The sequence below is a fragment of the Scyliorhinus canicula genome, chromosome 7 (genome assembly GCF_902713615.1).
Source record: "Scyliorhinus canicula chromosome 7, sScyCan1.1, whole genome shotgun sequence".
NCBI classification, from domain to species: Eukaryota; Metazoa; Chordata; class Chondrichthyes; order Carcharhiniformes; family Scyliorhinidae; genus Scyliorhinus; species Scyliorhinus canicula.
Window position 1 is genome coordinate 198854904 of NC_052152.1, and position 23314 is coordinate 198878217.

Sequence of the window (23314 nt, forward strand, 5' to 3'; positions counted from 1 at the left end):
CTCCTTGTCCTTCTCGGTGGTAGAGATTTTGGATTCGGAAGGTGCTGTCGAAGGAGCCTTTGTGAGTTCCTGCTGTGCTTCCTGTAGATGGTCACCGTCAGCATCCCTCGTTTTGAAGATGACATCTACTCATGTAGTGACATTTTGCATTGGATCTTCAAGTGACTGAACAAGCTGATTTCTTGACCTACGTATATTGGAGCACGCTGGGCAGGTCGTCCCATGAGGTAATGGAATCCGAAATGTACGATGTAGCTTAATAAATAAGTTGCTGTTATCCTGAACTTTTGGAAGCAAGCTGGTTCAGTCATTAATGTCAATTCTAGGGAGCTGCAGTGTCTTTAAAGTGTTTTCTTTGTCCTCCCTTGGAACATTTGGGAGAACAGGGCCTGGCGAGGTAGACGGTTTTTGGCCGCCTGGACACAGTGTCCGGTCCAGGGCGTTCTGCCTGCATGCTTGTGGAGGTGGCTTCAAGGTGGACACTATCGCTTGGTGGACGGTCTTCCATCTTTTAAGAAGAGAAAGAAACATCACTCTGGGAGCGTGTTTTTATATATATATAAAAGCTTTTGTGTGTTATGGTAAACAGCATGTTGTTGGATCTCCCGGGCTTTCTCTTCCCACCTTTTATCTTCCAAATTTGCCTTTGGTCAACAGTCACGAGCTGTCAGAATGCTGCCTTCTTGAGTTACGACCTTGGGTTGCCCTGCCAGACAATGAAGGCTGTTTGTTTTTGTTCCAGGAGACCATATATTTGTGCGTCACTTTCATTGAACCAGTCCTGGTGACGACGATGCTTGAACCGAATGGTCGGGATACAGGCGTCTGCTGCAGCTGACTGTATTTGATCCCACTGTTCTTGAAGTGAGTTGGACGTGTGAAGATTTTCCTATTTGGCTGTGAACTGTTTTGAATTCCTTTCGTTGGGCTGCTTCAGGGCTGAGATATTAGTCTTTCTCTTTATCCTTCGGACCGTGCGACGTTATGGCTCCAGGTGCTGGTTCTTCAACGATTGGACAAGTTGATGATCTGTCCAGCAGGTTGATGATGGTCCAGCATATGACAAGTTGATAATCCCCCGCATGGATCGAGTGATGCAGACATCAGTTAAATCTTTAAGCTGAACATTGTGCACCGATTGTGCCAGTAGTGAATGTTTAAAGTAGTGCATGGGCCAATCAAGCATCTTGCCTTGTGCTGAATGGTGTCGAACTTCTTGAGTTTGTTGGAGCTGCACTCATCCAGGAAAGGGGGATATCACATTCCTGACTTTTGCCTTGTGGAATGGTGGACATGCTTTGGAGAGTCACAAGGCACATTACTCATTGCTGAATTCCCTGCTTCTGACCTGCTCTTGTAGCCACAGTATTTATATGGTTGTGTTGTCGATTTATCTCTACTGCTTGGTCCTTTCCGTGGCTCTGTTCCAATTAGGGCAATCAGTGAATTTTCCTTCTTTCTATATTGTCTATGTCCGAATTGTCAGAGTTGCCAGGTATCAAATAATACCACCACAAGTTTCAACCAGCTATCAATCAAAGAGCCAAACACCAGTTAGTTAGTTCAGGGTCAAGGGTACTTTATTTACAGACAAACAATCATGCAACATAAACACTACTAGTTAACTACACCTATTACTAAGACAACCTGTACTTAACTTCGGGTACCCGGTTTAGGTCAGGAAACAGTGGCCGCTGTTCAATTCAGGATCTCTTGGGTTCAAAGTGTTAACTGCTGCTCAGCTGGGCTCGTCCTTCTGGTAATGGGCGTTGAACTCGAACTTGCTTCTGGTGTTGCTGCAATTGGCGATGGCCGTGACCGGGGTACCAAGGCTAAAAGAGCGCGAGCATATGGCAAACTCTTCCTTTATACTCGGGGAGGCTTTCGCGCTCTTTTGGGCAGTCCTTCGATTTGGGCCTTACTAACTGGGTGATCCCTGATCACTCCGTTTGTTTCCTTAACCAATAAGTGGGCGGGGATCTGGATGACTGGGCGTGTCCCAAGCGGTCATTGACCCTGTTGTTTGTGTTTCCCTTGGACAGGGAGTGGTGCCAAAATGCCTGGGACTGTCCCGGTTGCTGGAGTACCAGTCCTTTGTGTTGGGGGAGATGGCCATCACCTGCCTGATTAACATGCTAATGGGACGGAGTTTCGATGCCGTCTGGACTTTGCTGACAAGTATGTATTTCAGGAGGGCAGCACGGTGGTGCAGTGGTAGCACTGCAGTCTCACGGTGCTGAGATCCCAGGTTCAATCCCGGCTCTGGGTCACTGTCCGTGTGGTGTTTGCACATTCTCCCCGTGTTTGCGTGGGTTTCGCCCCCACAAACCAAAGATGTGCAAGGTAGGTGGATTGAACACGCTAAAATTGCCCCTTAATTGGAAAAAAATGAATTGGGTACTCTAAATTTATTTTTTAAAAGTATGCATTTCAGGCTCCGAGCCTGTCTGACTCTTTGCTTGTCTATTTTACCCATCAGCCTTTGCGAGTTGTTCTGTACTTAGTTGGAAGTGGTCATCCCAGATGGCTACAGTTGGTCCAGTTCAGTTTCTGGTTCAGTTTTCTGGTACCCTGCAGGATGTTCAGAGTGATTCAGCAATAATAAAGCCATTGAACATCAAGTTGGAGATGAGCATCGCCTGGCACTGATCAGCCCAAGTCTGAATGTTGTCCAGGTCTTGCTGCATATGGACAGTGACTGCTTCTGTCTCTGGCGAGTTGTGAATGGGATTGAACAATGTACAACAGGAACGAAGGTCCCTAGTTTTGAGCTTATGATAGAGGGAAGATCAGTGATGAAACTGTTGAGGTTGTTGGATCTGCAGGTTGTGGAGATTGGGGGAATCACTCTCTTATCGTTATTTATGGTCGGCCTTAAGTTCTAGCTAGGTTACAGTTGCTGGAGTTCATATGGTGACAAATATGGTCAGAGCCTCACCTCATTGTATTTTTGCCCAATGCTAATATTTGGACTTCCATCAGTATCATAGAATCATAGAATTTACAGTATAGAAGGAGGCCATTCGGCCGATCGAGTCTGCACCATCCCTTGGAAAGAGCACCCTACTTAAGCCCACACCTCCACCCTATCCTTGTAACCCCACCTAAGCTTTTTGGACACCAAGGGCAATTTATCATGGCCAACCCACCTAACCTGCACATCCTTGGACTGTGGGAGGAAACCAGAGCACCCGGAGGTAACCCACGCAGACACGGGGAGAACGTGCAGACCATACAGACAGTGACCCAAGCCGGGAATCGAACCTGGGACCCTGGAGCTGTTAAGCAACTCTGCTAACCACTGTGCTACCGTGCCGTCAATAGTTGCAGGATAAAGATTAGCGCTGGTAAGCCGAATGCCATCCTGTTTGAGACCAGCCAACTTGCACTCATCCACTCAGCTGAGCTATTCACTTTGAGTGTCCGAGAGAACCACGATTTCTCTTACTGGTAGTCCACTTGATGAACACACAAAACATATCCATTATTGTTTGCCTCTCCCCAACCACGTACGTTATTGCAATGTTCCCATGGCAGAGACTCCTTGATCAGTATGCCAGCCAGCCTTTGGTTGATTGGTAACATTCTTAACTGAGTCCAAAAGTGTTCAGAGTCATGGGTATCGTTCCCATCGCCCAAGTGTAAGAAAGCTATCACGATGCTTGAAGATGGGAAAACGTCAGACTAGACCTGTAAGATTATAATTGACAAAAGCAGAACAATCTGGGTTTTTTTTCCTCTTGCAAAGGGAAGGCTGAGTGGTGACCAATAGAGATGTTTTGATATGGTAGACACATGTTCCCAGCTCATTCACAATTATCCTTTCGGGAAGGAAACTTGCTGCCCTTACCCAGTCTGGCCGAGACTTCGCTCCGATCCTGCTCCAACGGGATTGACTCTTAACTGCTCTTTGAAAAAGCCAAGCAATCCACTCCATTGTATCAAAACTGTTCATGCCACATAGGCTGCAGCGTGTTTGCGAAGCTGGCCCACTACCATGCCTAGGATGGGTACTAAATGTTGGCATCGTCAGTGATACTCACAGGAATCTGTTGCATTAACAGAATTAACTTGTTAATTTTAGTAGAATGTAATGAGGCACTGAATAGTGAGGGCAGCCTTGAATTAGAACAGGGTTTCCCAAACTGGTCATAAGTTCATAAGTTATAGGAGCAGAATTAGGCCATTTGGCCCATCGAGTCTGCTCCTCCATTTGATCATGGCTGATCTCATCCTGGCCTTAACTCCACCATCCTGCCCGTTCTCCATAACCCTTCAACCCAATACCAATTAAATTTCTGTCTAACTTCTCAAATTTACTCACTGTCCCAGCATCCACCGCTCTCTGGGGGTTGCGAATTCCACAGATTCATAACCCTTTGAGAGAAGTAGTTTCTCCTCATTCCTGTTTTAAATTTGCTACCTCTTATCCTAAGACTACGACTTCTCGTTCTAGAATGTCCCATAAAAGGAAGCATCCGTTCCATGTTTACTTTATCCATACCGTTTATCATCTTGTATACTTCAATTTGATCTCCTTCCATTCTTCTAAACTCTAGAGAGTGTAGGTCTAAACTCTTCAATCGCTTTTCATATATCAAACTTCTCATAATATAATCTTTATTGTCACAAGTAGGCTTACATTAACATCGCAATGAAGTTACTGTGAAAATCACCTAGTCACCACATTCCGGCGCCTGTTTGGGTACACTAAGGGAGAATTCAGAATGTCCAAATTACCTAACAGCATGTCTTTCGGGACTTGTGGGAGGAAACCGGAGCACCCGGAGGAAACCCACGCAGACATGGGGAGAACGTGCAGACTCCGCACAGACAGTGACCCAAGCCGGGAATCGAACCTGGGATCCTGGAGCTGTGAAGCAACAGCGCTAACCATTGTGTTCATCTCTGGAATCAATCTAGTGAACCTCCTCTGTACTGCCTCCAATGCCAGTACATCTTTCCTCAAATAAGGGGATCAAAACTGTGCACAATACTCCAGGTGCGGTCTCACCAATGCCTTGCATAGTTGCAACAACACTTTTTTACCTTTATACTCTATTCTTTTAGATATGTATGTCAACATTTCATTGGTTTTCTTTATTACCTGCAGACAAGTTTTCATGACACCAAGTGGGGCTGTGATGGGAAAGTCTGGGGTGGCAAGCTCTGAGCCAGCAATGCTGCTGTGGGGCTTAGAAGGGGCATTAACAGCTGCGAGGCCCCTTTAAATCCTCCTGCTTTTAAAAACTGGTTAGCGTAGTCTGGCTGACCGTTTTCCTTTCCTGAGGTTTGATTCCTGGTCCAAAAAACCATTGGGAAAAAGTAAGCGCTTTTTATTCGAAAATCCTATAGCTTAAACAGTCGTAGCTTAAACAGCCCCCCGCTCTCTCATCTCCCGACTGTATTCCCTGGCCACCTGGCTCTCTGGCTGCGGATCACAGCAATTTCCAAACCTCAAAATTGGGTCACGGTGATTAAAAATGTAGGAAGCATTGAGAGGGTCTGGCTCTGTTTGTTGGTACTTGGCTTGTGTTGTAAATTCAGCCTAGTTACAGGCAGAGACAATAGGGCTGCACTGTGGTTAGAGGTTGTGTTACATGCAGTGCTGATAATTACGCAGTAGTCTAAATATCGTCATGCAAGGAGTGACAGCTGTGTTTCTTGACTATTTGTTAGAGAACCATCTCTCGCACTATTCCCCTTTTGTAGGGAGGTGCTTAAGTCTTGTCCACCAATTCTTAAATCATGAGATCTAAATACAGAGATTGACTGTAACATGCAGATTAGTAAAGAGAAAGGTCAGGTGAGCAGGTTAATACTAGATCCAGTTTTGACAGATCAGGGTCTTTATCCCAGACATAAAAATAAAGGCTGCTTTACCCTTCACCCCAGAGCTTGTTGACCCACACAGGCTCCCATCCCCAAACACGCTGATGTTAAAATTCCCACCCTAGTATTCAAATCCCTTGTGTGGTCTCATGCCATCCTATTCTTCTCCTTCAGCTCCAAGAACCAATTTGTAATCCATCCATTCTGGCTTTTGCTCATCCCCGTTCCCTTTGCCTCAACATTGACGGCCATGTCTTCATCTGGGTAGCTCTGGCATTCCCTCCCTAAATCTCTCCGCAGTGCTTCACATCTCCCTTTGGGACACTTGCTCCACTGTTATTCGCTCACCTATCCAAATACCTCTTCCTCTGGCCTGCGGTTGTTTTGTTTATTTTATTATGTGTCTGCGAAGCACTGTGGGATGTTTAGGTCATTTAAGGTACTGTATCAATGCACGTTGTTAATATTTATGTACAGACCTTCCATCAGAACTTGGTTTTCACAATATCTGTCTTATTCCCCGACACTCGCATCAATGGAACAACTTTGTGGTTCCAGTATTTTTGCTTTTATTTTTCCAGATTTCTAGCGTTTCTAGTGTTCTTTTAATCTTGCTTTATTTGTGGATTTCTACTCAATTCTGATCATTTCGGTGTCCCACGCAGTGAGCCCAATTGATCTTTTACGTTTATTTCTCTTTTGTTTTTAAAAAAAAAAGTCAACCAGCTATGCACCGTTTAGCCTGTTCCCGTCACCAGTACCGAAGAAACTGTTCACAGAGGCACATGAGGTCCAACAAGACTTTAACATGCTGGTTGACAGAATAAGCCAAGACTCTGAATTTTTAACCAAAGCACTGGCAAGGTAAGGCAATTGTACAAAGGACACGGTTGTGCTTATTAACTTTCACAGTTTGTTTCTTCTGTTTTGAGCTGCTTTTTCTCGAATTAAGGGGCAATTTAACGTGGCCAATCCACCTACCCTGCATATCTATGGGTTGTGGGGGGGGGTGAGACCCATGCAGACACGAGGAGAATGTGCAAATTCACATGGACAGTGACCCGGGAGCTGCTTTTTAAAAAAAAAAGAAGTCCTTACTGATTAGCGTTACGGGTATAATGTGGCCAGTGTGCCCACTTCGTATCGGGAGTTCTGTTTTGTACTGGGACCATTATTGCGTTGTGTAACCCAATTGGGCTACACCCTTTCCCTTCCCAAACTTCCTTCCCGCTCTCTGCCTCTCTCCTTGCTGCTCCCCTCCTTCCATCCTGTTCACCGCATCCGTCCCGTTACCTCCCTCCCTCTCATTGCAGTCCCGTTATCTCCCTCCCTCTCATTGCCATCCCGTACCTCCCTCCCTCTCATTGCAGTCCCGTTACCTCCCTCCCTCTCATTGCTTACCCTTCCCAGACTTGTCGTCCTCCGACACCCTCCTTCCTGCTCACCACCTCCCTTGTTGCGAGGATTCGGGAGAGAAGGTAAGTAGAAAGAGTTGGCCTATTTTATATATTTTTTGAATTATTTTATTTACAAATATAGGAATTTAGGATTACATGGGGCAGAATTCCCTGATAATGGGGCTATGTCCCCACACCCGCGAGAACAGCCACGAACAGCCATGAAAGGGGCTTACAGGGCCCCGGAGCAGTCCACGCAGCTCCGGTTGCCAATATGGGGTCCTGCACATCTGCCCCCCCCCCCCCCCCCCCCCCCCCCCCGGTGATGGATCTCTTCCCCCCCCCCCCACCCCACCACCACCACCACCTGTGTCCGCAGCCGGCACTCGGGAGTGGCCGCCGGGTGGAATCATGAATGAATCACTCCGGCAGGAACTCAGCAGTTGCCAGCGGAGAATCGCCGCGGGGGCTTCTTTCAATGGCCCCCGACCGGCGGCGCGTCTGCAGCCAATTCTCTGGTCCGCGGGAAGATGTCGGGCCTGATCGCGGGTCTGACACTCCATTCTCCGCCCCCGCACTGAGCGTGATTTTGGCGAGGAGGCTCGGAGAATCCCACCCATGGTATTTCAACCCAGAGTGTCATGTTCAATGGTCTCTTCTCTGATGAGAAGGGCACTTCAGAAACTCCTTATAACTTTCTCAATGGTTGTAATGGAAGAACCTGATTCATTTCCGATTGTTTTATTTAAAGTTGCACTTTTCAGAAGCACAACTGTAAAATGAAGAATCACGACTGGAAAGTGTGTGAATTAGTTCTGTGTGCACCACTTTCCCTTTTCTGTTTTATATCGCAGCCCTCTTCTGAGCGCAATTTTCAGAATCTCCTGTCTCTTGGCAAAGACAAAATGATGGTGCATTGGGTGATTCGGAGCTGCCAGCGGGAAATGCTGAACCTGTTGCAAATTGCAATGGTTTCAGACCAAACAAAATTGCAATGTAACAAGGATGGACAATCCTTGGATGAAATGTATCTCTAATAGTTTACTCACCAGCCACTGTTACCGCTTTATTCTCCAAATGGTTCTGTAGAGAGCTCCGAGACTAAATAATTCAACATGAGTTATGGGGAAATTATCCAAACTAATCCTGTCTTCCAAAAGGGCATAGAAAGTTAAGGAGTGATTTTGTTTGAGGATTTTAGGTTTTGAATGGAATTTGTAAGATAGATTGAAAAAAAATTCCTGTTGGTAGATGAAGAGCTTGCAACAACCTGAAATCAGTGCATTCAGCCAAGAGGTTAGGAAATACTGCTTCACATAAAGGAAAGTAGAAGTGTATTTCACAAACAGCAGTCGATACTAACTCAATTAATAAGTGAACGTCCGTGATCGACCGGTTTTTACTAGCCAACGAACAAAGGACTCTGAAAACGTAGGTCGATGGAAATTGAATGCGGGGCAGTGGACAAGGCTTGAGTGGCTGAATGTCCGACACTTAGAATCATAGAATACCTTGCAGAAGGATGCCATTCAGCCCATCGAGTCTGCACCCACCCTCTGAAAGAGCACCCCACTCAGGCCTACTTATCCACCCTATCCCTGTAACCCTACTAACCGTTGGACATTAAAGGGAAATTCATCATGGCCGATTCACCTAACCTGCACGCCGTTGGACTGGGAGGAAACCGGAGCACCGGGAGGAAACCCATGCTGACACTGGGGGAACGTGCAAACTCCACACAGTCGCCCAGGGTCGGAATAGAACCCGGGTCCCTGGTGCTGTGAGGCAGCAGTACTAACACCGCTCCACCGTGCCATCTCGTTCCTAATGAGACTCTTGATTTACCACAGGCTGATTTACCTAGCGCCTCAAAGAGACAGGTCAGCTTAAGTAAAACTCCTTTCGAGCGAGGAATTTATGCTTAAATATAAGAAATCTGCTAGAAATGTACGTGTTAAAAATACATTTTTTAAATCTGTCAATTCTTTCAGTGCTTTGTTTTAAAGAATTACGTCAATATAACTGGATTAGCCAACTGTTGGTCTACCAGCAAGCCACAGTATTGAGACCACGGTAACACATCTCCAAGTCATATATTGTGGTTTGACCTTTCCTGATAGTTGAGCTGCTGAAGCAAAGTCTTTGGTTTTAAGATTTCCTCTTTGAGACTGTTAATTCTTGGCTTCTGTCGCAGTTACGGTACAACGGTTGGTCTCAGCAACACTGAGGGAGGGATGGACATCCGTTTTTCATCATTAGCCGGTGATCTGTGCTAAGTTGATCGTTCATTTCAGAAACAGAGTGCCCTAATGCATGATGCAACGTGCTTTTATAAAACAATATTCTCCAGCTTGCTGTGAGCACCATATCAGGAGATTTGCTGGAATATGAAGCGACCTTTGCTTTTATTGTGATGCATCTCATGTCCTCGATTCAGAAGTGTAGTCACTGCAGTAATGTACGAAACAAATGTGCTCACGTCAATAAGGTTGGGATAATGGTGATAATGATCAGATAATCTGTTTTGTTGATGTTGATGGAGGGATAAATATTGGCCAGGACGATGAAGATAATTCCCCAGCTCTTGAAATAGTGCCATACATCTTTTAACTTCACCTGAGAGAGCAGACTGGTTAATCCAGTTTTATTGACATAATTCTTTAGTAAGAAGTCTTACAACACCAGGTTAAAGTCCAACAGGTTTGTTTCAAACACGAGCTTTCGGAGCACGGCTCCTTCTTCAGGTGAATGGAAAGGCTTGTTCCAGAAATGTTTATATAGACACAGTCAGAGATGCCCCGGAATGCGAGCACCTGCAGGCAATCAAATCATCAAAGATGCAGAGAGAGAGGTAACTCCAGGTTAAAGAGGTGTGAATTGTCCCAGGCCAGTTCAGTCGGTAGGCCTCTGCAAGTCCAGGCTTGTTGGTGGGGGCCGAATGTAATGCGACATGAATCCCAGATCCCGGTTGAGTCCGCATTCATGCGTGCGGAACTTAGCTATAAGTTTTTGCTCAGCAATTTTGCGTTGTCGCGTCTCCTGAAGGCCTCCTTGTAGAATGCTGACCCGGAGATCAGAGGCTGAATGTCCTTGACTGCTGAAGTGTTCCCCAACTGGAAGGGAACAGTCCTGCCTGTTGATAGTCGCACGATGCCCGTTTATTCGTTGTCGCAGTGTCTGCATGGTCTCGCCAATGTACCACGCTTCGGGACATCCTTTCCTGCAGCGTATGAGGTAGACTACATTGGTCGAGTCGCACGAGTATGCGCCGCGTACCTGGTGGGTGGTGTTTCCACGTGTAATGGTGGTGTCCATGTCGATGATCTGGCATGTCTTGCAGAGATTACCCTGGCAGGGTTTTGTGGTGTTGTGGTTGCTGTTCTGAAGGCTGGGTAATTTGCTGCAAACAATGGTCCAAATGGCCGTGGGTCCAAAGGAAAAAAATGTCATCGATGTATCTGGTGTATAGCATCGGTTGAAAGTCCTGTGTGGTGAGGAAGTCCTGTTCAAACCAGATACATCGATGACATTTTTTTCCTTTGGACCCACGGCGAGACATCACTGAAACGACTACACGATGACATCAATAAGTTCCATCCCACCATCAAACTCACCATGGACTATTCTCCAAATTCAGTTCCATTCTTGGACACACTCGTCTCCATCAAGGACGGTCACCTCAGCACCTCGCTTTACCGCAAGCCCACAGATAATCTCACGATGCTCCACTTCTCCAGCTTTCACCCGAAACACATTAAAGAAGCCATCCCCTATGGACAAGCCCTCCGTATACACAGGATCTGCTCAGACAAGGAGGAGCGCAACAGACACCTACAGATGCTGAAAGATGCCCTCGTACGAACGGGATATGGCGCTCGACTCATTGATCGACAGTTCCACCGCGCCACAGCAAAAAACCGCACCGACCTCCTCAGAAGACAAACACGGGACACCACTGACAGAGTACCCTTCGTCGTCCAGTACTTTCCTGGGGCGGAGAAACTACGACATCTTCTTCGCAGCCTCCAACACATCATCAGCGAGGATGGACATCTTGCCAAGGTCATCCCCACACCCCCACTACTGGCCTTCAAACAACCGCGCAACCTCAAACAAACCATTGTTTGCAGCAAATTACCCAGCCTTCAGAACAGCAACCACAACACCACAAAACCCTGCCAGGGTAATCTCTGCAAGACATGCCAGATCATCGACATGGACACCACCATTACACGTGGAAACACCACCCACCAGGTACGCGGCGCATACTCGTGCGACTCGACCAATGTAGTCTACCTCATACGCTGCAGGAAAGGATGTCCCGAAGCGTGGTACATTGGCGAGACCATGCAGACACTGCGACAACGAATAAACGGGCATCGTGCGACTATCAACAGGCAGGACTGTTCCCTTCCAGTTGGGGAACACTTCAGCAGTCAAGGACATTCAGCCTCTGATCTCCGGGTCAGCATTCTACAAGGAGGCCTTCAGGAGACGCGACAACGCAAAATTGCTGAGCAAAAACTTATAGCTAAGTTCCGCACGCATGAATGCGGACTCAACCGGGATCTGGGATTCATGTCGCATTACATTCGGCCCCCACCAACAAGCCTGGACTTGCAGAGGCCTACCGACTGAACTGGCCTGGGACAATTCACACCTCTTTAACCTGGAGTTACCTCTCTCTCTGCATCTTTGATGATTTGATTGCCTGCAGGTGCTCGCATTCCGGGGCATCTCTGACTGTGTCTATATAAACATTTCTGGAACAAGCCTTTCCATTCACCTGAAGAAGGAGCCGTGCTCCGAAAGCTCGTGTTTGAAACAAACCTGTTGGACTTTAACCTGGTGTTGTAAGACTTCTTACTGTGCTCACCCCAGTCCAACGCCGGCATCTCCACATCATAATTCTTTAGAATTGACAGATTTTTAAAATGTATTTTTAACATGTACATTTCTCGCAGATTTCTTATATTTAAGTATAAATGCACCTGGTTTTGTAACACCCTGAACAATGCAGCACTCGCTCAGTATTATTTGGAGTGTAAACCCAGATTTCTGGGCTCCAGTCCTGGGAAGCAACATTCTTCTCAGTCAGAGGCGTGAGTGCCACCAACAGAGCCACAGCTGGTGCCTTTATGAATTTGTTTGAATTCAGACCCTTCAATTAGTGTATTGAAGATGTGTCAATGCAGCCTCCCTTTAGGCAGAGTATTAACGTGGCTGTGTTCCGAATGTGCAGTGTGTCTCCTTCAGGCTTTTCTGCTGTCTTGTTCAGTAATTCTTCTCTGCTATCTCACTTGCAGCACCGTACAAGTGGATGAATTTACTGCTGGCCTCTTCAGCATCTACAAGCAGGTGCTCGAAGAAGGTATCACTCAGGTAGTGAACTTGTTTTATCCCAATGGGGGCCGACGGGGAAATTGAATCATTTAAAAAGTAAGCGATTGTTCTATTTTCCTCAGGATTTTTGATTTTAAACAGCAGGGCAGTGGCGGTTGTCTGAATGCAAAGTCCTCTTGAACAGTGGGAAGCTTTTCGCAATGTAGTTTATAGAATTTGACCGTGGGACACGTGTGGAGAGTATTGTGAGCTCCGTCACCCCACAATCACCGGCAGCATTGGGAACAATTTGAATGAGGAATTAAAAGTTATTGGGCAAAAATGTGTGCTGGTGCAATGTGAAAACCTATTGGCTATAGATGAGACGTTTTGAGATGGGGCTGGTTTAGCTCACTGGGCTAAATCGCTGGCTTTTAAAGCAGACCAAGGCAGGCCAGCAGCACGGTTCGATTCCTGTACCAGCCTCCCCAAAACAGGTGCCGGAATGTGGCGACTAGGGGCTTTTCACAGTAACTTAATTGAAGCCTACTTGTGACAATAAGCGATTTTCATTCATTTCATTATTAAACATATCTTGAACATGCGTCATTTTGCCCATGCAATTTCTTTTTTGCTCTTTTGCCTGCCATTTAACACCCACGGCTGGGCAGTTCTGGGCATCACACTTTAAGAAGGATACATTGGCCTTGGAGGGAGCGCAACGTAGCTTTACAAAAATGATACCAGAACTACAGGAGTTAAATTACGAGGGTTAAGTTACGAGGAGAGGTTATACAGATTACGCATATTTTCGCTAAAATTTGGGAGGTTAAGGGGTGATCTGATCCAAGTCTTCAAGATATTAATGGGGGGGGGGGGCAGCATGGTGACGCAGTGGTTAGCACTGCTGCCTCATGGCCCTGAGGTCCCAGGTTCGATCCTGGCTCTGGGTCACTGTCCACGTGGAGTTTGCACATTCTCCCCGCGTTTGTGTCGGTTTCACCCCCACAACCCAAAAATGTGCAGGGATGGTGGATTGGCCAAGCTAAATTGCCCCTTAATTGGAAAAAGTTAATTGGATACTCTAAATTTATTTTTAAAAATATGTTAATGGGGAAAGACAAGGTAGATAAACTATTGACACTGGTTGGAGATTCATAGCCTAAAAATTAGGGCCCGACCGTTCAGGAGAGATATTAGGAAGTACTTCTTCATGCAAAGGGTGGTAGAGTTGGTAAAACTCATCCCCACAAACAGCAGTTGAAGTTAGAACAGTTAATTTTAAATCAGAGATTTTTGTTCAGCAAAGCTATTAAGGCATATGCGCCAAAGGCAGGTGTATGAAGTTAGGCCACAGAGCAGCCAGTACGGCTGCTTGATGCACTGATGAAGGATGGGCAGGCAGAGACCATTCAGCCCCTCGGGCCTATTCCATAGCCATTCAATTTCATTCGGGCTGAGCTTTGTTCGTGGCATCTGTTTGCCACGGTTCTGGAACCCTCAACTGACCATTGTGAAACTGATAGATTTACATATAAACATAGAAATAGTCAAAAATAGAAGCAGGAGGAGGCCATTCGGCCCTTCGAGCCTGCCCCACCATTCATTATGAACGTGGCTGATCATCCAGTTCAATGCTCTGATCTCTCCCACCCCCTATATCCTTTGATCCTTTAGCCCCAAGAGCTATATCTAATTCCTATTTGAAATTATATAACATTTTGGCCTCAACTACATTCTGTGGTTGCATATTCCACAGATTCACCAGCCTTGTCGCCTCAGTCCTTTGTATCATCTGAAAATTTGGAGATAATATATTTAGTTAGCTTGTCCAAATCATGAATATATAATGCAAACAGTTGAGGTCCTGGCACAGGTCCTTGTGTTACCCCACTAGTCATTGTCTGCCAATCAGAAAAAGACCCATTTATCCTAACTTTTTGCTTCCTGTCTGCTAACCAGCCTCCTGTCCATCTCAAGACACTATCAGTAATCCCATGCACTTTAACTTTACATATTAATCTGCTATGTGAGACCTTATCGAAAGGCTTCTGAAAGTTTAAATAAACCACATCCACTGCTTCTCCCCGGTCAACTCTACTGGTTACATCTTCAGTTGCACACCCCACCCCTCTCCCAGCAGGTTTTGCAGGAAGTGAGTTCCAGTTTGTGTGACCTCTGCGAGAGTGGGTAGGATTTGGTGCGTCATGAGGAACAAAAATGTAGATCTTCAAATTCTTGAAGAGTTGGACACGACTTAAGATCTTTGCAAACATGAAAACAAGGGAGTGTTTTGTGTTAAAAGTGCCCCACCTCTTGCTTTTGTTTTTAAAACAAACTGAGATATTTTTTTCCCTTTCCCTGTTTCTACTTCAGCCGATTACTTTAGGTATAAACAGATCTGACTACATGTTTGACAGAGGCCAAGATCACAGCACTTCCTTAAAACAAATAGAAATTAATACAATCGCTGCTAGTTATGCAGGGCTGGCTGAGAGGGTCCCAGATGTACACAGGTAAGAGCTGAAGGAGTGATTTTTGACAGATTAATTGATTCTGACCTTTCCTTTGATAGATGCAAATAATTGCCTGCCATCTGCAGTAGGAGGCGGCTCATGGAGTGCCAATAACAGCATGACCATAAGGGCTAAAGGGACTGGTTCTGTGCTGCACTAATTCTGTAATGTAATTTATTTTTGTGTGTAGGTGAATGTGTAATACATAATATTAGGGTTAACTTTCCAGTGTAACATCTCCGGGCTAGAGCTAGAGCTCCACAGACTTGGATTACACTGGGATCATTTGTGCCAACAACATCCCCAGAGTCTAATCGAGCATTGACCTAGAAGAGAGAGATTGGGTTAAATATAATTTAACGTCGGCAGCTAAACAGAAGAATAGACCAAAGAGATTAGACAGCCTGTCATCAATGCCTATTGCATTCATTTTTTTTTTTTTTTTTTATAAATTTAGATTACCCAATTATTTTTTCCAATTAAGGGGCAATTTAGCATGGCCAGTCCACCTACTGTGCACATTTTTGGGTTGTGGGGGCGAAACCCACGCAGACACGGGGAGAATGTGCAAACTCCACACGGACAGTGACCCAGAGCCGGGATCGAACCTGGGACCTCAGCGCCGTGAGGCGGTTGTGCTAACCACTAGGCCACCATGCTGCCCTGCCTATTGCATTCATTAATGTTGCTGGAAACTCATTAGAATCAGAGAATGAGACCATTCAGCCCATCGTATCTCTGCTCTCTCTTTGAAAGAACAATCCAATTAGTTCCGCTTCCATGCCCTTTCCCCCTTGCTCTGAAAATGATTCCCTTTCAAATATTCATCTAGTTTCCCCCATTGAAATTATTATTTACTCTGCTCCCACTATCCTTTCAGGCAGTGCATTCCAACTGGCTGCATTAACATCATTGTCTCACCTTGCTCCTAGTCCTTGTGCGAATTATTTCAATCTGTCGTCACCTGCCAGTGGAAATGGCTTCTGGAAGGCCATAAGACATAGGAGCAGAATTGGGCCACTCGGCCCATTGAACCTGCTCCACCATTTCAATCATGGCTGATATTTTTCTCATCCCCATTCTCCCTATCTATTCTTGTTAAAACTCCTGATTTTTGAATTCATCTCCCCTTAACCTTCTCTGCTCTTGAGAATAATCCAAGCTTCTCCATTCTCTCCACATAACTGAAGTTGGTCGTCCATGCCACCATTTTGGGAACCCTACCCTTCAACCTCTTCAAGAGATTAGCCTCCTTCCTTGAGTATGGCTTGAGTTGGCCACAGTACTCCAGCTGAGGGCTAACCACTGATAGGTTTATTATAATGTCCTTGTGTTTTGTGCTCAGTCCACTATTTATAAAGCTTGCTTATCTTGACAACCTTATCAACCTGTCCTTCAAAGATTTGTGTGCGTGAATGCACATGCTTTAAAATTATACCATTTAAGGGTTACCTAGTTTTTAAACAAGTTGACAAAGCAGTGGACATTTATGGCATATCTTTTTCTGATGTTTCATGCAGGCATGTCCTTAACTTCTGGGGAAAATCTGACGAAGCAGCTAAGATCTTGACTAACAATGCAGTAAAAGGCATTGCTGAAGGAATTGCGAAAGCTTGGCAACTGTATGGGTCACCAGAGTGAGTAACGTTTGAACTCGAGGTCAGACTGGTAACTGGTCTCGTGGAATGGTTGGAGGAGGAAGTCACTTGAATCTAGAAGCAGTAAATTTGGTCAACTAATGGCTGTCAAATTTTGCGTTGTCCGCCTGCATCTTTCAGATGTATGTTTGTTCTAATTTTCTCCTCGAAGCGTTGCCTCTTGGGTGGCACGGTGGCGCAGTGGTTAGTGCTGCTGCCTCACGACGCTGAGGATCCGGGTCACTGTCCGTGTGGAGTTTTCAAATTCTTCCCGTGTCTGCGTGGATCTCACCCCCACAACACAAAAAGATGTGCGGGGTAGGTAGATTGGCCACACCAAATTGCCCATTAATTGGGTACTCTAAATTTTTAAAAAGTTTTCCTCTTGCTTGAGTGGTTCCATGCGTGTTTCTGGCTCTCGGTGCCTTGTCCAGTATCCAATTCTGGTGTCAATCTGGAGAATCTGTCGGGAGAATATTCAATCCTGGAAGCTGTTAGTCGAGCCTAATTTTAGGATCCCCTACCTGTATTACTGATGTCAGTCAACGCTCAGTCAGTAGCAGGGCAGAACCGGGCAGCATAGTGGTTAGCACAGTTGCTTCACAGCTTCAGGGTCCCGGGTTCGATTCCCGGCTGGGTCACTGTCACGGAGTCTGCACGTTCTCCCCGTGTCTGCGTTGGTTTTCTCCGTGTGCTCCGGTTTCCTCCCACAGTCCAAAGATGTACGGGTTAGGTGGATTGGCCATGCTAAATTGGCCTCAGTGTCCATAAAATATATATTTTTTTTAAATAATTTTTATTGAAGAGATTTTTTACATGAAAATATTTACCCCCCCTAACCATAGACTATTACACAATATTCCCTCTTAACAGATATCCCCCCCCGCCCGACCCCCCGCGCGCGCTGTCCCTCCCCCCCCCCCCCCCCCCCCCCCCCCCCCAAAAAACAAACAAAGCAACAATTAACATCAAACATGAACTGCGAACAAATTTGGCCGCATTACAACCTTAAATAACCCACCACACCCGTTGTTGCCACCCCCCGTGTCCATAAAATATTAAGTGGAGGTTACTGGGTTACCGGGATAGGGTAGATATGTGGGTTTCGATAGGGTGCTCTTTGTAAAGACAGGTGCAGACTCAATGTGCCGAATGGCCTCCTTCTGCACTGTAAATTGTTTGAGAAGCATTCTCGCCTCCCAAGTCAACAGGTAGTCCCACTCGGGTGACTTGAGCAGGAAGCTTGCAGTACTGCACTTTTTATCTACTTTTCCAATTTCAGCGGGAGCACAGCATTATAGGGTTCATAGAATTTACAGTGCAGAAGGAGGCCATTCGGCCCATCAAGACTGCACCAGCCCCTGGAAAGGGCACCCAAATTAAGCCCACACCTCCACCCTATCCCCATAAACCAGTAACCCCACCTAACCCTTTTTTTTGGACACTAAGGGCAATTTAACATGGCCCGTCCACCTAACCTGCACATCTTTGGACTGTGGGAGGAAACCAGAGGAAACTCACGCAGACACGGGGAGAACGTGCAGACTCCGCACACAACAGTCAGCCGAGGCTGGAATTGAACCCAGGACAGTAGAGCTGTGAAGCAACAGTGCTAACTGCTGTGCTACCGAGTTGACCGACCCACTGTTATTCATGACTATTTAAACTGTGTCCGTTTCTATTTTAGTTAACTTTGTTTGGGAATGGATGGTACGTTTACTAAACTACAGCAAAATGAATCGGATGTTGGCAGCACGGTGGCGCAGTAGGTTAACCCTGCAGCTTCACGGCACTGAGGTCCCAGGTTCGATCCCGGCTCTGGGTCACTGTCCCTGTGGAGTTTGCACATTCTCCCCGTGCTTGCGTGGGTTTCACCCCCACAACCCAAAGATGTGCAGGCTAGGTGGATTGGCCACACTAAATTGCCCCTTAATTGGAAAAAAATGAATTGGGTTTCAAATCAATTTACAGAAAAAAATGGATGTGATGTTAATCCAACAATCATTAAGTCAAGTACAATAAAAATGGAATTAATTTCCACAGCCCAATGATATCTTTTTTTAGATACAACTGCTGTTTTATTTTTACATTTTCTGCCAATAAAATCAGCCAGACAAAACCCAGGAAAAGGAATTCACCAAAGTGCTGGGAAAAGTCTTGGCGTCCTCTGTAATTGTGTATTTAAAACTGAATTTGGTCAATGTAAACAAGGGACCCAGTCAGATGATTGGTTTGGTTTCTTTAGACCAGAGTTTCAGACCAGGGACATTGTGGGCGAAATTCTCCGACCCCCACGACGGGTCGGAGAATAGCGGGAGGGCCTTCCCGACATTTTTCCCGCCCTCCCGCTATTCTCCCCCACCCCCCGCCCAACTCCCGACCCGAATCGCTGCCGCCGTTTTTTTACGGCCGGCAGCGATTCACAGCTGTTCGATGGGCCAAAGTCCCAGCACTTTACGCCGTTTTTACGAACGGCAAACACACCTGGTCTGGCCGTTCGTAAAAACGGCGTCACAAACTCGCTTTTTATAACCATGGCACCGATTGGCACGGCAGTACCACGGCCGTGCCAAGGGTGCCATGGGCCCGCGATCGGTGGGCACCAATCGCGGGCAGCGGGCCCGATGCCCGTGCACTCTTTCTCCTTCCGCCGCCCCGCAGTATCCATTCGCGGGGCGGCTGAGGGGCAACCCGGCCCGCGCATGCGCGGGTTTCGCGCAAATACGCGATGACGTCATCCGCGCATGCGCGGGTTGGAGTCTTCCAATCCGCGCATGCGCGGCTGACGTCATATGACGCGTCAGCCGGCGCTAACTCCGGCAAGCGGGCTTAACGATATTCGTTAAGCCCGTCATGCCGGAGCCTACGGCGTCGGGCTGCTAGCCCCGACCGGGGACCAGAATCGGTTCCCGGTCGGGAAGGGGCGCGCTGGTGTCAAACCGGCCCGGGTTTGACGCCAGCCTTACGATTTCTCCCGTTTTGGGAGAATCTCGCCCTGAGTTCACCATGATCTCAAAATGAATTGATTGTTACCTGTTGTGTGATGCTAAGCTCATTGTACTTTCCTGTGTTTTTATCTAGGGCAGTGGTTCTCTTCTTGGTTGAAAAGGTCTCAAGGAATATCTTTGACCAGCGCTGCTTGGAAATGGAGCTGTGGTATAAGTATGTGTCAACTGGGGTAGGTTAGCAAGGTTTGGGTTTAGTTTGATTGAATATCTGACCACATTTGCATTGTGATAACTGGAGAGAGATGGACAGGGGCATGTTTACTACAGGCACTTCCATTTGCAGAGGTTGTTGAATGTTTTTACGTTCATTGCATTTCTACGGCGTCAAGGACCCCGGTTCGATTCTGGCCCCGGGTCACTGTCCGTGTGGAGTTTGCACGTTCTCCCCGTGTCTGCGTGGGTCTCACCCCCACAACCCAAAGATGTGCAGGGTAGCTATTGGGTATTCTAAATTTATTTAATAAAACAAAATTAATTGCATTTTCTTGTGAATTCTCAAAGTATTTTTTAAAGTTTTACGATTTCTGTAGAAATATTGAGGGAGGGAACACTGAGAGAGGCGGTGCCATTGTCGTATTGTCACTGGACTAGTAAAGGAGAGACCCAGGGTAATGCTCTGGGGACTCGAGTTTAAATTCCGCCACTGCAGATGATGAAATTTGAATTTAATAAAAATCTGCAATTAGACGTCTAATGATTTTTTTAAAATTTAGAGTACCCAATTATTATTTTTTCCAATTAAGGGGCAATTTAGTGTGGCCAATCCACCTACCATCTTTGGGTTGTGGGAGTGACACAAGGAGTATGTGCAGATTCTACATACAGTGCGCCAGGGCCGGGATCGAACCCGGGTACGCAGCGCTGTAGGCAGTCGTGCTAACCACTGTGCCACCGTGCTGCCCTTAGAAGCCTAACGACCATGAAACCATTGTCGATTGACGTAAAATCCCGTCTGGTTCACTCATGTGCTTTAGAGAAGGAAATCTGTTGACCTTATCCGGTCTGGTCTACATGAGACTCCAGACCCACAGCAATGTGGTTGACTCGTAACTGCCCCTCAAGGGCAATTAGGGATGGGCAATAAATGCTGGCTCAGCCTGTGACGACCACGTCCCATGAACGAATTACAAAAGCACACATTGAGAAATGTATCTTCTCTGCAGGAGACCAAAACTACTCTCAGTATTCCAATTGTAGTTAAAAACAAATTACTGCGGATGCTGGAATCTGAAACAAAAATATAAAATACTGGAGCTACCGTTTCAAGTCTGAAGCTATGACGAGAGTCATTCAGACTCAATGTTAGCTCCCTTTTCTCTCCACAGAATGATGTCAGACCTGCTGAGATTGGCCAGTATTTTCTGTTTTTGTTCCCAATGTAGCCTAACCAATATCCAATAGAATTTTCGTAAGACTTCTTTTCTCTTAAATTCCAATCACTGCGTAACATGAGCAAACGTATCATTTGACTTCTTAATTGCCTGCTGCATCAGAAATGAGCTTTCAGTGATTCATGTACAAATCTCTGACTGCAAACATTTCCCAAATCTCTTGCCATTCAAACAAATTTTGCCTTTTAATTTTTTTCTACTGAAGTGAACACTTCACAGTTTAGGACATTTGTATTGCATCTACAGTTTTCTAGCTTGCCTAGGGGCACAGTGATGGTATTGTTACTGGACGCTTAATCCAGAGGCCTGGACTGATGTTCCAAAGGCATGAATTCTCGCCACCTTGGGGAGCTGTGTAACTTTAAATTCAATTAAATAAGAATAATCTGCAAATAAAAGCCAATCTTGGCCATGACGATCATGAAACTACACGGGTTTCAGAAAAACCCAACCAGCTCACTCATGTTCTTCAGTGAGGGAAATCAGCCGTCCTTGCCAAGTAAACATAGAATATACCGTGCAGAAGGAAGCCATTCGGCCCATAGAGTCTGCACCAACCCACTTTAAGCCCTCACTTCCACCCTACCCCCGTAACCTAATAACCCCACCTAACCTTTTTTGGACACCAAGGGCAATTTAGCACGGCTAATCCGCCTCACCTGCACAGCTTTGGACTGTGGGAGGAAACCGGAGCACCTGGAGGAAACCTACTCAGACACTGGGAGAATGTGCACACTCCGCAGACAGTGACACAGCGGGGAATCGAATCTGGGACCCTGGGGTTGTGAAGCCACAGTGCTAGCCAGTGTGCTACCGTACTGCCCTTGTGTGACTCCAGACCCACAGCAATGCAGGTGACTCTTAACTGCCCTTCGAAAAGTCTCCGAAAACCACTAGGTTGTTTTGAACTCCTCCCGAAAAGTCCGGTGAGAACTGAGCGGTTGAACCACCGGGGTGCCAGGAGCGGACAAAGGCACAGCCTTGTTTTATAAAGATCTTACTCGTGTCTTTCTTCCTTTTATCAACCGTCTTGAATCTGTGCCGTCCGGTTGTCAATCCTTCCAGTGATGGGATCTGTTTCTCACTTTCTGCCCACGCCCCTCATGATTTTGAACACCTGACAAATCTCCTCTCTGCCTCCTCTTCTCTTAGAAGAATTGTGATGCTAATATAAATAAAGCTGTTTCTCCAACACTGGGAGTGTCGGAACCTGTTCCTGCTGTACTTCTAGAAAATAAATACACCAGTAATCTATTCTAAATTTGATGCTGAGCGCTTTCTAAATTTGATGCTGAGGGTTATTCATAAACTATCCTTTTGGGGATTTGCATTATAGGATTTTTTTAAATCAAAAGCTGCAGTGGGTTTTTGGCTCTATCCTGTGTACAGTACACACTTCCTTACATCAGCCTGAATATCTACTGAGGGCACACCTGTAGCGCATTCCCTATGCTAAGGAATAGCAACAGCAGAGGAACTGAAATGCATGTGTCATGATGATGAATCATAGCCCGAATTACTTACGGACATATTCAGCTTATAAGTAGGATCTGTGTTTTTAAAATTGGACATGCAAGCCAAAGGTGGCTGAGAACATAAATTCTTAGAATGTAATTAAGTGGCTGCCTAAATAATTCCGAAGTGCTTTGTACTCTGTCCCGAGAGAGACATCGGAACGTCACACCATTTTTCAGACAAACATTCCAAAGGAAGAGGCAATGTGGAAACTGAACTATAATCTCTGTGGAAATAATGGAAGCTGGTTACCATTTCAGCAAAAACTACTATTATCCTGTGAGTTCTTTCCCAGTCATTCGTGTAGCTTTTCCCTTCCAGAAAAAACACAGGGAACTAGAATAAAAAGACAGCTGCAGATCTGATCTCTCTTGCGCTCTCTCTAATCCAGTGTCTCCAACTCTGGTCTGTGCACTGGTGTGGTATTCTATTCCATTGTGCTAGCGTGTTCTGTGAGTACCACACAGCTGGAGAACATTGGCTGGATACCCCTGTTGTTTGCAGCTAAAGTCACTCTCTCTGATTGCTGTAAGTGAAGCAAGTCAAATCAGCAAAGCCATAATCGAAAAGAAAACAGAACAACTCTCAGCTAACCTGCAAACCCAGAATCTCCAAATCAACTGTCAAAGTCAGCGCTGCCGGAATCAGCCAACTTAATGGCCGCAATGTTTCACCATCTACTTCTCACGGACAAGT

The 23314-nt window shown here is 46.1% G+C and overlaps 1 protein-coding gene across 1 annotated transcript in view; it reads left to right on the plus strand.

Annotated features, from left to right (window-relative positions):
• Positions 1-23314, plus strand: part of gss (glutathione synthetase) — a 65925-nt gene that overhangs the window by 21408 nt on the left and 21203 nt on the right. Inside the window, exons 3-7 of the mRNA XM_038803682.1 lie at positions 6551-6696; positions 12536-12611; positions 14928-15067; positions 16588-16704; positions 19786-19866. Coding sequence (XP_038659610.1) covers positions 6551-6696; positions 12536-12611; positions 14928-15067; positions 16588-16704; positions 19786-19866 — 560 coding nt within the window. The remainder of the gene's footprint in view (positions 1-6550; positions 6697-12535; positions 12612-14927; positions 15068-16587; positions 16705-19785; positions 19867-23314) is intronic.